The 19,022-nt window shown below is 34.8% G+C and overlaps 1 protein-coding gene across 1 annotated transcript in view; it reads left to right on the top strand.

The window, feature by feature from the left end:
- LOC110109340 (ubiquitin carboxyl-terminal hydrolase 14) overlaps nt 1-19,022 on the top strand; it is an 87,158-nt gene that overhangs the window by 4,502 nt on the left and 63,634 nt on the right. The window contains exons 3-9 of the mRNA XM_028694654.1: nt 9,313-9,425; nt 9,499-9,951; nt 13,252-13,385; nt 13,462-13,518; nt 14,387-14,464; nt 15,105-15,159; nt 18,529-18,609. Coding sequence (XP_028550487.1) covers nt 9,313-9,425; nt 9,499-9,951; nt 13,252-13,385; nt 13,462-13,518; nt 14,387-14,464; nt 15,105-15,159; nt 18,529-18,609 — 971 coding nt within the window. The remainder of the gene's footprint in view (nt 1-9,312; nt 9,426-9,498; nt 9,952-13,251; nt 13,386-13,461; nt 13,519-14,386; nt 14,465-15,104; nt 15,160-18,528; nt 18,610-19,022) is intronic.

Raw genomic sequence — 19,022 nt, 5'->3', positions numbered from 1 at the left:
CTTGACTATTAAGGGCATTAAAATCTGAATTCATATTTTCCAAATTTATGATGCTCTAAAATTTGAAGGTATTGAAGGATCAATTTGAAATTTTTGAGCCAAGGGATAGTGGGGGTCCGGGGGATGGTCGGCGGCTATGAGAAGGGAGGTGAGCCGGCAGTTAGGGATTGGCCAAGGGGAGGGCTGGCAACTATGGCGAGGGAAGGGGTTCGACAGCTAGGGATTGGCCTAGGGGAGGGCCTACGGTTATGAGGAGGGAGGAGGACGATTGGTTGGAGCTTTGGGGAAGATGAAGGTGGGGGCGATTGTGAGGAGAGGAGAAATCGGCAGTGGCGATAAGGCTGTGTGCTCAGATGCTTCCAGCAGCTAACGGATCTTGCTTGGCCCTCACCTAGGGGCTTCACATAAACTCTCACAAGATCTCTCAAAACTCACCAAGACACATTGCATAAATTGCATTCATCCTCCTTCTCTCAAAGAGGAGAGGAGGTCTATAAATAGATAGAATACAATAAAATATCAAATGACAAAAGTGCCCCCCCCCCCGGGGTCACATAAGCGCACTCCCTCAAGTGAGGGTTAAAACTGAAAAATACATAATAAAAATCAATTACAAATAAATTCTTAGAAATAAAGTAGTCTAATCGTAGCCGTAGATCTCCGGCCCCTTCTCTGATAAACTTTCCACGGTCATATGACCTCATCACTATTTCCCACAGAGAACCGTACACAACGATACACATGGGTAGTTGGTTTACACATAGGTACAGACTACAGGGCATACAAAACCTATTTTTCACATTCATTCTATATTACTCATCCGTAAGAAAATGCTTTATAGCAACATGCAATTGTTCGAAACCCTAAACCTAAAACCTAACATAACATTTACTGAAATTATTTACAAAACAATTTTTTTTTTTTACGGAAATAGAACTCTAAATACTGTGAAAATCCGGTGAAAATATTGTTCTATCTTGATAAAAAAAATACTTACCTTAGCTATGGCATTTGCAATGAAAAATCTCGATCAAACAAAAGGAGCTTTGGACGAAAATGAATAGCAGCGGAGACGTGAAATGAAAAGCCTTGATTTTGAATTTCCGACTGAATGACCGTGGTGCTCTTTTCAATAAAAAGTAACTTTTCGCGTGTGGTCCGAGTTGGGTCGTCGGGCCGCATGGTAAGTTGGAAAGCAGGTGCTAATTATTAAGTTTTGTCGAGAGGCGGGTCATCGAGCCTCCACGTGGCAACATTGTATTGGAGTCTGGACGTAGAGCTACATCCGGAGTCCGCGCCTAATAATTTTTCCATTTTTTGATATAATTGGATCTTATTTAAATAATGTTAATTCTTGATATATCTTTTGAAAATATCAACATGCTACAATTATGTTCTTTGAACAATAATTATTGCATTGAACTATTAATAGTGAGTACAGCTGCTTTTTCCCGGTGCACATAACTAGAATTTATCTGATAAGATTAGTGGTCAAAGAAAAACTATAATATGAGTTTATTGTTAAGAGGATATAGATGATAAGTTTAAATTATTAAATGGAATGTTCTGAAATTTTGAGACACTTTGAATCTTTCCATATTTGTTGAACAATCATATGAACTTGTAAGTTTTTTTTTTATATTATTAATTTGTCAGTGGATAATTGAGAGAGACTATCGCACCGAAAACTCTCATTGTGAGATGAAATGTGAGATGTTACAGCAAAAGAGAAAATCCAACTTAAGTATTCATAACTATTGATAGGCATCCTAGGGCATATAATCTACAATGCTAACAAATATCTAACCAATAAATAAACATTTCATTTGGAAAACTTTTATATTGATAGATAAGTTGGCCTATATCAAGTGCTGAAAATGTATGAAAAAAATAAAAAACCTTTTTCAAAATTTAGTAGTACTTTCTACATTCTGTTGTATACTTAGGCCGCATGAAAACTAAAGAGACTTATGGGTTATTAAATACTTTTCAAAGTTTATACGATAAAATGCTAAATTTAAGATCCAAAAGTTGATCTAAAATCAAGAAGTAAAGTTATACTTTTTTCAGAAGTTGGCATTTGTTCGAGTAAATCGATGATATTTTTGCTAACAAGAAGGCTGGCTGAGAACAATGGTTAAGTTGCCTTCATTGTTATATGAGGCTTGGCTAGAGTCACGAAAGGGTAAGGCTGGGTACAAAATTCATTTCTTAGATCTCGCATTAGCTGGAACTTCATGCACTGGTCGTGCCCTCTTTTATTAACATTTTTGAAAAAAAAGAGATTTGGAGACTTCATATCATAGAGCTTTTCAAATGCAGAGATCAATGGAGCTCTTCCATAAGTATAATATTTTTTGTGTCGAATGATTTTATAAAAGAACTTTCCACTAATGTCCATTTTTATCAGGTTTATCGTCAAGCTGAAGGACAATAAGGACATCTTTATCGAATATGACATGTAATGAATCTTTATAAATATATGCATACACAGGTGATTAAATGGAGATGGAGGCATTCAACTAGTGGTGAACTTTGCCATCTTGAATTCTTGATCAAAGATGTGATTGGCCTTATTGTAAAATACTTGGTACACATCGTTCTTGTTAATATTTTAGGGAGGGAAGTAAATAATGTGCCCAAGGGTGTTTATAGAGCTAATTAGTTAAGTCCCATGATGGAGATGCTAATGTTCTAAAAATAATGGTGTGATAAGAAAGTTATACGACAATGCAAGACAATAAAGTTCCTAGCATAATTTATCATAGAATTAACCACCTCCGTATCTTTTATTATGTTAGCAGAATACTTTAATACATTAATATTAAAAAAAAATGTTAACAGTATTTAATAAATAATAGTAAATGTAAATACTTTGTCCTATTTCAGTGCTTGAGCATCATAAGGGACCAACCCTTCTTTGTCCTTGATTTCCGGTAGATTCGTGTTCTTCCAATAGTTGAGAACAAATATTAATTCATAAATCAACGTTCTAAATTTGCAGAAAATAAAAACACCAAAATAAGTGGTCCCTACCTAAACACAAACCCATATAAGGTTTTAGGGTATCATATGTACAAAACATTTAGCCATCATCCAAAATATCATCAGTACTTCCATAATGATTATTTACATTTCATAAACAAAGTGGTTTGATCTAAAATATATGTGTTAAATCCCAGCCTCTCAATCCCGAATTAATCCCACGGCTGGAAATAGCGATCCGTGGGAATCTCACCTCACGTTGAATGCCTTCCTCAGACAGCATAATTAGGAAGGATTTTATTTTTCTTTATTCCGTAGTCATTTGTTTCTTTATTTAAGCATCTTGTATAGTCTATAAATAGGGATAATGTTGAATGAAGTTTAAGATTTTTCCCTCTCTAATACTCTGAATTCAACATGGTATTAGAGCCACAAACGAAATAGAAAGGAAGCCATCGGAAGCCGAGCAAGCGAAAGAAGTTTTACCGGAGTAGACGAAGCTACGCAAGAAGGCGACGCTCGGACACTCGAAAGGCAGGAAGAAGCTGAAGACGCTCGCTCGAACGCTCAAAAGAAGCCAGGAGATGCTCGGACGCTCGATGCTAGGAAGAAGCCAGTTCGCCCGAACGATTGGAGAGGACGTTCGGATGCTCGACGCTTTGCACCTGTAGTATCGGACGCTTGACGCTTGGAGAAGACGTTCGCCCGAACGTTCGAACGACTCGATTGGAATCTGCAGAGACAGATAGGGGCCCTTCTCTCGAGTATTTGGGACGGACTGACAGACAACAACAAGAAATCTTAATCAGGTTTCAAAATCTGATTTAAGGCTTCTAATTAGCCTTTATTGCTGATATTACCTAATCAGCCTTTATTGCTGCTATAACATCACAATGTTTGAAGAAAATTCATCCCATAGCTTTGATCAAATAGAATATTCTATGATACACCAAGAACGAGGTGATCTCCAAAGTCAGCAACCTTCCTATTGCCTAAACGGGAAGAACTACCTAAAGTGGTCTTAATTTGTAAAAGCATACTTAAAGGGAAAAGGAAAAATACACCACCTCCTTAGAGGAGGACCAAAAGGAGGAGATCCTAATTTTGGGGCATGGGATGAAGCTGTGATGCCCCAGAATCAAATAGTGAAAGGATTCGTCTGACATTCTGATCGAACTCCATTCCAGTTGCCTTGCTCGGACCTGAAAATTTAAACCACATATAATGAGCTTATAAAGCCCAGCAGGTCACCAAAGCCTACAACTGAAGGAACAGTAAGGGAACGAGGTCTCACAGAAGCAGACTTTATGATCATGTCATGGTTGTGGAATTCCTTGACTCCAAAAATTAGCGATACATTTATGTTCTTCTCCACTGCAAATGATATATGGGATGCCGCCGGACATACTTTCTCAAAAGATTGGGATGCTGCTCAAATCTTTGAAATCAAAATTAAATTAGGGAGTACAAAATAAGGAAGCAAGACCGTGACAGAGTATGGTACCTTCTAAAAAACCTATGACAAGAACTTGATCACTACAGATGCATAGAAATCAGATGTCTAAAAGATGCTGCGATCCTAAAGAACTTTATTGAAAAAGATAGATTTTATGATTTTCTTGCAGGATTAAATGCAAAATTTGATCCAGTCAGAGTCGAGATCTTCGACAAAGAGGAAACGCCATCACTAAATGAAACAAGTGCTCTCATCTATGCTAAAGAAAGCCAATGAAGTGTAATGCTAGAACCAAAAGCTGTTGAGAGCTCAACAATGATGGCCAAAGAAGCTCCATGGAAGGAAAAATGTAAAGTCTCCTCAAAATATAAAGTCTGTCTTACTTTGGTGTTGTTATTGCAAGAAGTCGAGACACACAAAGGAGACGTGTTGGAAAATACATGATAAACCCCCCAATAAGGAGTGACATCAAAAAGGTGAAACAAGAAGTACATCACATGCCACAATACAATAAGTCAGCTCAACCCAGAAACACAATCTAGTTTCAAAGAATTCAATAAAGAATGTATTGAAAACTAAAAAACTCCTTATATCTCTTCAAAAATCAAATGCATCTCCCTCTCTTGCACTGTAAGGTAAGTTTCCTATTTCCATTAGTTTAAGTACCTCTAGAAATCATTTAAAAGAATTATGAATCATTGATTCAGGAGCCACAGATCAGATGACCCACTCGCCTACCCACTTCATCAACTATACTCCTTCCCCAAGTGACAAGAAAATCATCACTGCTGATGGTTCTCTTACCACAGTAGCGAGCTAATGAGACATAATCTTATCTCTCTCCCTCACCTTAAAAATGTGCTCCACGTATCACAATTATCCACAAACCTCATATAAATAAAAAAAACTTACCAATGAACTTAATTGTCAAGCTATATTTAACCTTGCTTATTGCTTATTTCAGGACCAGAGATCGGGGAAGAAGATTGAGCTTGCTAAAGAGAGAGCTGGAATGTAATACCTGAAAGAACTGACAAATCTAAAAATAGCTACTCTATATTATCCCTAGTTGATAAGAGATCCATTATATGGCTTCATTATTATAGATTAGGACATCGCTCTTTCGATATCCTAAAACATGCGTATCCAAAACTTTTTCATACATTAAAAAATAAATATTTTTATTGTGAAACTTGTGAGTTAGCCAAACATAAAAGAATGTATTTCCCAAATAAAAATGTGAGATGTGACACGCCTTTCTATCTTATTCATAGTGATATATGGGGACCCTAAAAAAATCCCATTATCTTTGGGGCACGCTATTTTGTATCATTCTTGTATGATTCACTCGAGTCTCTTGGATCTATCTTCTAAAAAATAAATCCGATGTTAGCACCATTCCCATTTTTCACACCACGATCCAAAATCAATTCAGGGTAAAAATAAGGAAATTTTGCTCTGACAATGTTAAAGATTATTTTAACCAAGCCCTGTCTTCTTCCCAAGTGAATGCATCATTCATGAGTCCTCCTGCGTTCACCCCCCTCAACAAAATAGGGTTGCGGAGAGGAACAATGATCACCTTCTTGCTTCCATCCGTGCTTTCTTATTCCACTACAATAGACCCAAATACTATTGGTGGGAAGCCCTCATAACTGCAACGTATCTCATAAACCTACTACCTTCAACAGTGGTGGGACTAAAAACTCCAATGAAAAATTTGTCCTCCTTTTACCCAGAGTTTCGAATTCATAATAACCTTACTCCCCTGAATCTTTGGGTGCACTACCTATGTTCACATTTACAGCCAAAATAGAGGAAAACTTGATCCAAGAGCACTCAAATACATCTTTATTGGATATTCTGCCACCCAAAAGGGTACAAATGATATCATCCCCCCACAAAAAGAACCTTTGATGAACAATATTCTTATTCTACCAAAACTCATTTTCAGGGGGAGATTGAATAGAAGAAGACGAGGAAAGTGAGCTTGCCTCTCTTGACCTTCCACCTCAAACCATACCTCCTAAAAATAGGGAACCTGAAGATAAAGCTGTCAATAGATTTGGGAACGTATATTCCAGGCATACAAGTTCAAACTGTGCTCCGAAGCTGATCCAATAATCTGAACCATCTCCTGGAATTTAGGTAAGTGCAAATTCACCACCTCCCTTGTATCCCTTAGCTAACTCTATTTCCTTCAATAACTTTTCATCATCACATAAAAACTTCATGGTTACACTACAAGAAATTCATATTCCTAATTATGTTTATGAGGCATTATCTGATGAAAATTGAAAAAATGCCATTAGAGATGAAATGCAGGCCCTAGAGAAAAAAATACATGGGAAATCATCAAACTTCCGGAAGGAAAAAAACCAGTCGGGTGCAAATGGTTGTTCTCTGTAAAATACAAAGCTGACTATACACTGGAAATGTACAAAGCAAAACTAGTGGAGAGAGGGTATACTCAAACATATGGCATTGACTACCAGGAAACCTTTGCACTTGTAGCCAAGATGAACATTGTCTGGATCTTACTTTCAATAGCAGCTAGGTACAACTGGCACCTGGAACAACTAGATGTAAAAAATGCATTTCTACATGGGGATATGTAGGAAGAGATATTTATAGAGGTACAGGATTTAAGGAAAAATCTGGAGGTGACAAAGTATGCAGGTTGAGAAAAGCCCTATATGGGCTAAAACAATCACCTAGGACCTGTTTTGGAAGATTCTATGCTTCTTAACGGGTATTGACATAGTCAAGGGGACCATACACTCTTCTTTAAACGCACAGACTCAGGAGAAGTCTCAATACTATTAGTCTATGTGGATGATATCATCTTGACTGGGATGATGAAAAGGAGAAAGAAAGTCTAATGAAAAATCTTATCAAAGAACTTGATAGACTAAAATACTTTCTTGGAATTGAAGTAGCTCATTCCTCAATTCCAACAAATGAATATTCATCTCACAACAAATATACATTAAAGATCTTCTGAAAGAAATAGGAAGACTAGCATGTATTCTAGCATCAATATCAGTAGAACCAAATCTCAAATTGGGAGAAGCAAAAGAAGATCTAGACGTATATAAAGGGGCTTATCAGAGACTTGTGGGAAAATTGATCTACCTTTCCTACACGAGACCAGATATATCATTTGCTATCAGTATGGTCAGTCAGTTTATGAAAAATTCGAAATAGATGCATATGCAGGCAATAGACATAATATTGCACTATCTTAAGGGTAACCCAGGGAAATAAACTCTCTTTAAAAGAGATCACATAATAACTCTAGAGGTATAGACTAATGCTGATTATGCAGGATCACTAGTAGACAAAATATCTACTTCTGGGTACTGCACATTCCTTGGAGAAAACCTAGTTACATGGTGAAGTAAGAAACACAATGTGGTGTCAAGATCTAGTGCAGAAGTAGAAGATAGGGCTATGACCTTGGGAATATGTGATGTATATGGATCAAGATGATTCTAAAAGATCTAAGGATCAAGTGGGACGAACCCATAAAGTTGCATTGTGACAACAAATCAGCAATCAACATAACTCACAATCTAGTCCAATATGACAAGACAAAGCACATAAAAGTGGACATAAATTTTATTTAAAAAAAATTACACAGTGGTCTAGTATATATCAACCATATACCATCAAAAGATCAACTTGTAAATATCCTTACCAAAGGATTGGACAGCTCTGCCTTTATCAGAATGATTGCCAAGCTTGGAATCACAGTTCTATATTCTTCATCTTGAGAGGGAGTGTAAATCCAAATCTCTCAATCCCGGATTAATCCCACGGCTGGAAATTACGATCCATGGGAATCTCTCCTCATGTTGAATGCCTTACTTAATTAGACAGTAGAATTAGGAATGCTTATATTTCTCTTTATTCTGTAGTTATTTGTTTCTTTATTTAAGCATCTTGTATAGTCTATAAATAGGGATCATGTTGAATAAAGTTTTAAGCTTTTTCCCTCTGCAATCCTCTGAATACAACAATATGCAAACAAAACACTGGCAGCATCGTTATGTTCAAACAAAGTGCTGAAACCTCAAAGTGCTTCACAATCTACAAGGAATAACCAAAGGCTTCCTTAATTATATAGTTTTAATTTCCCAAAAGATTGGTTTTGAAATCATAATAACTGATCACGCCATTAAGGTCCAGATTCTCCACTTGTGCATTCTCCGGTGTGCCCCACTTCTTTGGATTGAATAAAGAATAGCAGTGCCCTTGCTTTGCTCGCATCCGCATTTGCATCAGCAGAGGATGAAAGGTTGTGATTAATTTTTAGTTTTTAGATGAACTTAAATGGTCTGAATTTTTTTTGCTGTACTTCTAGGTGGCTTTTTGACATTATAAATTGGTACTTAATGCAGTGCTTGTGTAGGCATACCCTGATCATGGCAATTGTTATTTTTTGCCATGTGATGCAGTTACTTTACTGGCATGTTAGCATGGTCTGACAACTCTTTATTACTTTAAACTCGGATATACACGCATTTAACCTTGTTTCAGTATGCACAACCTAAGAGTAGCTTGTAAGTCCTTGATTGGCTGTAGTTGGTACTGATACCCAAGGAACATTTTTCACCAGGTTATTTTGGCTAGGATTATTATGTAAATACATGCGTCATGAATCCCTCATGAACTCTTAATGATATACTTGGGTTGATCTTTGAGTGTTGGAATAGATTGGCTGTTTGGTATTTTGGCATGATTTGGCACTTCTCTTCTGTTATTTAAGGCTTTCAGTTCTTAGAATTGTTTGTCAAGAGTTTTGTTACTTGCTTTATTTCAAGGCAAGAGTAGAAGTAAAATATTTTTCAATTATGGATGACTAGCAGGTGTTGAAGGAGGTTTCGACAATCAAGAACCTGAATACGAGGAAATTTACCATATTGTGATATTACCCGATTACATTGCTCTATCATTCCCATCGGTTGAGCTGCCAGAAAAGGTATGCTTCACATTGACACTAGCGCTCTCTTTATGATTGAGAGCTTCTTGATCATGCTATAGACATTTTGCAGGTTAGGCTATCTGTTAATGCTGTTTTACTTTTTGAGGGAGCAGAGCGGAAAGAGCAATTAGCATCGTGGACATCTGAGAAGAAGAAAACCAGTGATTATGCCATGAATTTGGAACAGATAAATAACGGTGTTATCATACCTCCTTCGGGTTGGAAATGTTCCATGTGTGAGAAGACTGATAACCTTTGGCTCAATTTGACCGATGGTGTAATTCTTTGTGGCAGAAAAAATTGGGATGGCAGTGGAGGAAATAATCATGCCATTGAACATTACCTAGAGAAAAATTATCCTCTCGCTGTAAAATTAGGAACTTTATCAGCAGATCTGGAAAAAGCAGGTGCCAAATTCTATGTTTTACGATACTTTAAGTTTCTGCCATGCATGGCTACAATGCTTGGCAACCTGCCTTCCATATTTTCTTTGCTCGTAAACTTTTTTATGAGTTTTATAAAAGTAATAGTACTTTCACTCCTACATTACCAAAACAAAAAATTGTACTAATCACTCCTACATTAGGAAAACAAAAATTGTACTAAAACTATTTCTGTAGCATATTTATTCATATGCTCCTGAAAAAGTATTGATTTCCTACTTCTCCAAATTTTTTTTTCTCTAGCATATGTAGTTATATGTTTCTAAAAAATATTAGTTCTGATAGTTTTATATGCACTATAAAGTGTGCCAAGAAAAACTATCGTTATCAGGTCCCAAGTCCTGGACGAGAAAGTAGAATGTTGCGTTCAGTAGTTGATAACCACCATAAAATAATAATTATGGCATGAATCCTTTAATGTATTGTGTTAATGTTAGGACGTTCTCTGGAAGCGACACACTGCATGACTTGAATACAACGAGAAGTTTGTAGGGTCACTTCATCAACTCTCAGGTGTAGTGTTAAATTAGCAAGGATTCCCACATCATGGACGGATGTGAGCAAATAAGCTAGTCCATAAAACTAGAACTATGATAATAAATTGGAATATAGGTTCTCTTACAAATAAATTAATTGAATTGATAGATGTTATGATTCATAAGGATATAAATCTTCTATGCATTCATTAAACTAAAAGGGTTCGAGAGAAGACAGATTGGATAGTTTAGGATTTAAATTATGATATTCAGGTAGGAGTTGTACTAGAAATGATGTATGCGCGATTTTAAATAAGAGTTTGAAGGATAATGTTATAGAAATGAATAGAATTGAAGATAAAATTATAATTTAAAAATTCCTGTTGATGCTAAGATTATGATTATTATTAGTGCTTTTGCTCCTCAAGTAGGTTTGAATATGTGTTCAAAATTTAAATTTTCGAATGACTTAACAAAAATTAATAGAAAAGATACCTATGAAAAAAAGGTTTTTATTGGAAGAGATTTAAATGAACATGTTGGTACAGTGGTAGAAGATTTTAAGAGCATTTTGGAGTGACAAATGAAGATGATAGGATGATATTAGATTTTATTCTAGCTTATTATTTTGTAATTGCTAATATCTTATTTAAGAAAAAGAGGAGCATATCATTATTTATAAGAATAGATATTGTAAAATTCAGATTGCTTATTTTCTTATGAAAAAAATAGATCGTTTATATTGCCAAGAATGTAAATTTATCCCTAGTGGAAGTTTTTGTACTCAAATTGCTTATTTATTTTAGACTTTAAGATGAAGTGACATAATATGAAAATAAAGTAAATTTTTTCCTAGGGTTAGATGGGGGCATTTAAAGAGCACTAATAAAAATATTTTTGGAGAGTGAGATTCAAGGTCTTAATATTTTGACTGTACATGAGAATGCTAATGTTATGTGAGAAAAATAGCTAGTGATATTAAAAATGTTGCAAAAAATGTTCTTGAATTATAAAAAAGAAAAGCTCATAATAGACTAATAGTAAAAATTGTTAGTGGTAGAGTCAAAATGTGCAAGAAAAGATAAAAAAATTAGAAGTTTTGTTATAAAAATTGATTTAGATGTAAAAGATAAAAATATGACGAAATATATAAAGTGGCTTGTAAGGAGTCTAAGAAAGCAATATGCGATGCAAAGAATTTAACTTTTAATGATTTATATAATAAATTAGATACTAAGAATGACGAACGATGTATGTATAGATGCTGGTTGAATGTTCAAGTAGCTGTATAGATGTCTTGGTCTTTATTTGATGATGATGTGTTGTACTTCATGATAATATTGCCACTATTCTCATAGAGATGGATGTGTTATTCCATGTGTTCTCCATGTTTGAAAAAACATATCGGTACTGGTTTGAGGCAAGATTTTCATTTCCCCACGATAATGTAATTCTAGTAAACACTTTGTTTTTTTTTTTTTGAAAAATCCATATTACCGAATGAAGCCTTGATCTATAGGTCTTTAGGGTGTATCACATTTATTTTCATGTGCAGAAAGTTACCAGAAACTTGAATTCCTCAGATTGTTTGATAGCATGATAGTTCCTTATGCTTTTATTGTTTATCATAGCACATGTTGTTCCATCTGTGATAAATGTTTAGCAGGGATTAAGGATCAGTTGTAAAATTTGATTTTGGTTGTGTGATCCTCTTTGCAATTTTCCTTTTTTTTATAATTTTTGTGAATAAATTTAAATGTTGGTCAAGATATCAGATATTGGAATGTCACTTGGTGATCATTGCTAACTGTTAAGCAATCATGGAGTTCAAATTCGAGTAGTAGATAAAATTCCTGACATTGACTCTGTTTTGCTTTTCATGTGCATCAGTGCATGCATAGATTCGTATTTTGCGTTTAGTCCTTGTTTTAATATATTTATGCTTATGGAAATATTTAACATTCCTCTATTGTTTGATAGCATGATAGTTCCTTATGCTTTTATTGTTTATCATAGCACATGTTGTTCCATCTGTGATAAATGTTTAGCAGGGATTATGGATCAGTTGTAAAATTTGATTTTGGTTGTGTGATCCTCTTTGCAATTTTCCTTTTTTTATAATTTTTGTGAATAAATTTAAATGTTGGTCAAGATATCAGATATTGGAATGTCACTTGGTGATCATTGCTAACTGTTAAGCAATCATGGAATTCAAATTCGAGTAGTAGATAAAATTCCTGACATTGACTCTGTTTTGCTTTTCATGTGCATCAGTGCATGCATAGATTCGTATTTTGCGTTTAGTCCTTGTTTTAATATATTTATGCTTATGGAAATATTTAACATTCAAGTTAAGTGTGGCAGAGATGAGGATGCTCAGGTGGATGAGTGGCTTTACCCTTAGAGATAGGATACGAAATGAGCATATACGTGAAAAGGTTGGAGTAGCTCCAGTAGAAGATAAGATTAGAGAAAGTCGCCTTAGATGGTTTTGGTCACATAAAACGGCGGCCTTGCGATGACCCGGTTAGGAGAGTAGAGGTATTAGATTTGACTTATGTTAAGAAAGGTAGGGGTAGACCTAAAAAGACTTGGTTAGAAAATATTAGGAATGACCTTTCTTTATTAGATTTAAACAAGAATTTGACTTTTAATAGGACACAATGGAGAAAAAGGATTCATGTTGCCGACCCCACGTAGTGGGATAAAGGCTTGATGTTGTTGTTGTTGTTCTCTTTTTAATGATATGCATCAAGCCAGGCCCATTTGACAGGCTAATTAGTTAAACTTAACCAATATTTGTTTGATCGTTTGCCTTATTTGTCAGTAGTGTGCAGCAGCATTTTCATGTAAAAGAATAAATATCCGTATCAAGAATGAAGGCAAATTCCACTTTTTTTGCAGACTGAAATGACAACTGCAGAAAAGGAACTCGACCAGAATATGAATTTTGACTGGAATAGAATCCAGGAAAGTGGACAAGAACTGGAGCCCTTATTTGGGCCGGGCTACACTGGGCTTGTTAATCTTGGAAATAGGTAACTTAAGTTTGACTGGTGAAGAAGTGTTCACTTCTATCTCTATATTTATATTGATATGATATTTGTCTCTCAGCTGTTACATGGCTTCAACCATGCAAGTAGTTTTCTCCACTCGTTTTTTCATTGAAAGGTTAGTATTGATTGTAATTATGGGAACAAAATAATACGAGTTATGCTCTTTTTTTTTCACTTTTAACTGCTTTGTGATAGCATAAATTGCCATTAAATAGGTGCATGTTGTTTGGATGAATAAAAGGACCATGTTTTTTATAGTAATCTGATCCCCACAGTAAAAAAAACAACAATGACAAAGAGAAAACACTATAGAAATCAGCGTGAAAAAATGAGATTATGGGCTAATTTATTGGTAACGGCACAACAAACCAAGATATAAGTTAATCTACTATTCGAGGGTTAGATCGACTGTCCAGAAACCCTAGGCGCCGTTAGGAACAACTCCAAAGAAAATTATTGCAAAACACAAAATCACATTATGAATATAAAATAGCATAATTAATCCTAAATAAACCTTCCTAATCCCCACTCAATTTTGAATTCAAATCAGCTCTCTTTCCCTAAATAAATCATTCTAATTTTCTCCCAAATCTAAATTCAAATCAACATTCTTTTCCTAAATAAACCTTACTAATTCCCTCCCAATTTTTATTTTCTATGATAAGTAATTAAAGGTGGTTGATCCTCTTTTAGCCCCCCTCTATCCTTGCCTGCCACCCACACTAGTGGGGCCCACAGGGCTCTTCTGCATGCTAGCTAGATCGCCCCCCTAGCTGGGGTCGGGTTGATTGACTGGACCGGCTGAGCCGGTCATCAGTTTACCACCATTTGTTTTGGAAAAATTTGATTTTCCTGATAGTCAGGTTTTTGCTAGTAAAATAGCCTTTATAAACTTTTTGATTGAAAAAGTCTACAAACATAAGCTTAACCAAAAAAAGTCCTACGTACTAATTTATTTTGCCATTTCATGTTGGATTTATCAGATACTATAAAGAGCAAAATCTGAAATCAGCTTTTATTCTGGCTCTTGCTGACCCAACCTTGGACTTGAATATGCAGTTGTAAGTGAATAATATAATGACTTTTTTCTGAGCAAATGGGTACTCTTTTTAATATTATCTTTATATGTGATGCTTTAGTGTTATTCCTTTATCTATTGGGCAATATTGAATTATAGATTTTAATATATTTTAAAAGTGTTTGTCTGTTTAGTTTTCAGAAGTATAGCTAGAATTGTGGCTGAGGATTCTCGAGAGATGATGGTCTAGAATCATATTTGGTGTATGTTAGAATAGTTTTGGCAAACCTTACTGAATTATAGGTTGTTTCCGAAAGTATAAAATACATTCTTCACCACTATTTATCAGCTAATTCTTCGAATTGTCCTGCTCAATCTTTCTGAGTTTTTTATTTTTAGTTTTTATCAATTATCTACGTTTTGGTGCTTAATTTTTTATTGTCTGGTATCGTCATACTAGCTTAAGTAGTTTTGATATCAAACTAATCATTGGCATAAACTAGCCTTTTTTTGGTAATTAGCATGCTGAAGGAGTGAGGTACGCTGGCATTCTTTTGACTATTTTATGCAAATAGAGTTTGATTGTGATGCTAATAATCTAACGTAATTGTTTTAATATTATCTGTTGTTTGTGTCATTGTTCTCGTATTGCTTGTTGTTGATGTGATAGGATTATTTAACAGGACTAAGCTGGGTCATGGTTTGTTGTCTGGGAAATATTCCTTACCAACTTCAGAGGTATTTGAAGAATGCTTTATGTTTTACTTTGTCTATGTTTTTGATGTAACTTTTTCTTCTCTATAACCCTCTTTTATGGTTCTAAAATCCAATTATGAGTTTAAATTGCTAAAATTATCATGTGAAAGCACTAGAAAGTCTTTTTTTTTTGTGTATTTTCTTTAAACACTGTTAGCATCTTTTGGACGAGACATTGTCGTGGCTACTGTTCTAAATATCGAATTTGACTATTTCAAATTTGCTAAATGATAATAAGGAACAGTATCTTCCAGTTGAACCAAGTTCTAAGGTTGTTTCCTCAATGGTTGGATTAAACATGGTCGGAGGTTCTCAATACTTAAATTGTTTATTTGAAGTTTGCAACACAACTGTTAGAAACATAGGCTGTTTGAAGCTGTAGAAAGAAATTTTGGTAGCAATTAACGTATTTAATTTGGGGCCAGGTTTAAAATTTGCGCAATTGGGTATTGAGGCATTTTTCATCTGAGGTGAGACATAAGCCTTTATGTGTTTTGAGTCGTAATCCTTAAAATATAAAATTTGTGGTAAATAAAAATGAAGGGTAAAAATGATTTTTCTTAAATAATAATCAAATAATATATTAAAAGATGACATATTAACTTTTTATTGAACTATGAAATAACAATTTGATAAAATATGAAACAAAAAGTTGTAGCAGACGTAAGGTGGCAAATGATAAATTGCGTGAAATAAAATTAAAATCCAAACATTACAATATCAAAATAACTTAAAATATATATGTAATAGAAGAACGAGAAGATGATGGTGGCGGTGGTGACTATCCCTAGGCGATAACTGGTGGTTGCAGCAGCGGGCTGGCGATAAGGAACTCACGGCTAGATGTCGAGGATGGGATTTACTATCTGTGTGTGAAGGGTTTGTGTTAAGGTGCTGATGTTTAATTAGATTAGGTTAAAAACTAGTTATTTTTATATATTCATTATTTAAAAAAAGGTCACATCAGGTGTATGCCTCACGCCTGTGAGGTGAGGCGAGCCTCAACTAGATTGAGGCGTACGTCTATAAGCACAAGCATATAAGGGGTGTACCTAATGCGTTTTGCAATAGATTTGCGTTGAGGTGTGCCTCACATTGTGCAATTTTAAACAAGGATTAGGGTAGTTGAACTGATATTAATATCGATCTTTTATAGGTTATTACAAAAAAATTGTTAAGGACTTCTTGGGTAGATTTCTGTTAGATCGGTCCAACATCAGGGCCGGCCCCTGGTTACTCCAAGAGGACCGAACAGCTGCTTGCCCCCCTTGTAGGGCCCATTACTTGAATACAAAATTAAAGAGGAGGGAGTGGTTTAGGACTCCTAAATTAAGAGGGAATTAAATTTAGGAGGGGTTTTTAGTAATTATAATTCTAGTTGTATTCCTTTTTTTTTGGCAGTAATTTTGGTTTTATTCTTTAAATAGAATGGAATGATAATGATGTAAAACATAATTGCATGGATGAATTGTTTTAAGGAATTTGCACACGTAATATTTCTAGAACAAAGAATTATATCTTAATGTTGAATTTAAACGACGCAATAAAACACTAAGAGCGGTAAAACAAGCTTAGGCCGAATCACGTGCATAAAAGTTAAGATCAGAGAACAATCAAGTTAATCTAACATTGCATACATGATTGGTTTTCAACCATAAATCCCAATGCTAACAATAAGACTAGTCACTACAAGGAAATCCCTCACTCAACTTATCCCAACCATCTTTATTAATCTTGTCCCAACAATTCACGGCCAATTTATGAATTCTGGTTTTCCAATCGTTCGTATAATCCTTGTTTTTTAATAATAATATCAGTTGTTGCATGAGATGTTAAACACACTCTATGCTAAAGTTTTTTTTGAACAACTATATCTCTATTTTCTTCATAATTTTTCAACACTAATTTTATCAATCATTTAACCAATGTTGGCCTTTAAAAGAGAGGCTTAATATTAAGTTAAGTGTGGCAGAGATGAGGATGCTCAGGTGGATGAGTGGCTTTACCCTTAGAGATAGGATACGAAATAAGCATATACGTGACAAGGTTGGAGTAGCTCCAGTAGAAGATAAGATTAGAGAAAGTCACCTTAGATGGTTTGGTCACATAAAACGGCGGCCTTCCGATAACCCGGTTAGGAGAGTATAGGTATTAGATCTGACTTATGTTAAGAAAGGTAGGGGTAGACCTAAAAAGACTTGGTTAGAAAATATTAGGAATGACCTTTCTTTATTAGATTTAAACAAGAATTTGACTTTTAATATGACACAATGGAGAAAAATGATTCATTTAGCTGACCACACGTAGTGGGATAAAGGCTTGATGTTGTTGTTATTGTTTGATGAGTTGTGATATTTTTAATTCGGTTATTTACAACAAAAAAATTATCTCTTTGTATTGGGTATTTTGCTAAGTTTTAAGGCCTTGGGAAGTTATAATGGTTATGGGGAAATGTGTAGTAGGTGGTTGTGGGGGAATGCGTATGAGAGTTTTGAAGAGGTTGTATTTGTATTGAGATTGAGGGAGACTATGATTTGGGTTGGCCGAGCCTTATGTAGAGATGATGTGACTTGTGTCGGGAAATAGAATCATGGAAAATGAGATCTAAGAACTTACCTAAGTCTTACATAGATCAGCTACCAAGCTTAATGAAAGATCATGAAAGATTAGAGTAGCCACCAAATCTTTCTACATTAAATTTACACATGCAGAATGAATTTTATTCAATGAATCTAAAAATTTAATGCAATATTTATAGGCCTTTTCCAAACTTAGTCAAGTTTGGAAAATTATTAGGAGTCCATAAGATACTATTATATAGATTAATGATTTGTCCTAATGCAAGGAGAAAAAAATGTAAAATATTAACAAATTTGAAACTTCTAAAAGCATGAAATTATACCAAGTCAAATAAAGGTAGAGTGGCATTGAAATCTAGTAAGCTTTGAAGATCTTCATCTTCTTGATTATTATGGTCAACCTACCCATCAAGGGACTTTGAGTATAAAATTCACGTTTCCATCAGTTGTTAAATAGATTTTGCTAAATGGAAATCAGCGGATGATTCAGTGACTTTGAATGCTTCACAATTACAAAACATTACGCATGTCTTACCATGTTAAGATTTATGATTAATTTACTTTGCCCCCAAACCCCATCTTGAAAAAAAAAATGCGAGGAAAAAAAGACCCAAATAAAATGACAAGATGGAGATAATAAAAGAACAACTTCTTCATTTTCTTTCCTTTCATAGAGCCATGAAGAGATTATGAAGCATTTTGTTTCAAACATAGCTGTTTGTCCCTATCATTTCATTCTTGTAACTTATATTTTTTTGGTCTTTCCATTTAGAAGCAGGATGGTGTACCTCCCCGAATGTTTAAAACAGTTATTTCTGCTAGTCATCCTGAATTTTCTAGTATGAGACAACAGGTATACTTCAATTCTAACACTTAATGTAGTTGCGGTTATTTTTATTTTTTCTCGATTTACTTGATTTCCTATATGAAGTAATCCATTGTCTGCTTTAATTACAAGCTTATGAAGAACTTCTAAATATTTCCAATAATCTTTTGTAGGCATTCTTCAAAATCTATAAATACTAATTTTTAGCAAGCAAGTGGTTTTTTATGGATGATACTAACCTTAATACTGGAGGATCTTTTAAAATTGCTACCATTAATACTGGGAAACATTAGGCAAATTAACGCTTGTTTTTGTTGTTTTCTTTTTCTTCTTCATAGTACCCTTAACTGTTTTTTCCGCACCCCATAAAAGTGCTGCCCAGCAGAGTAGCGTTTCTAACTTACGATCCAGGCATCTGATAAGTTTGCTTTTCCAATGGT

Source organism: Dendrobium catenatum, unplaced genomic scaffold (genome assembly GCF_001605985.2).
Source record: "Dendrobium catenatum unplaced genomic scaffold, ASM160598v2 fragScaff_scaffold_536, whole genome shotgun sequence".
Taxonomy (NCBI): Eukaryota; Viridiplantae; Streptophyta; class Magnoliopsida; order Asparagales; family Orchidaceae; genus Dendrobium; species Dendrobium catenatum.
This window is presented reverse-complemented; position numbering and strand designations above follow the sequence as displayed.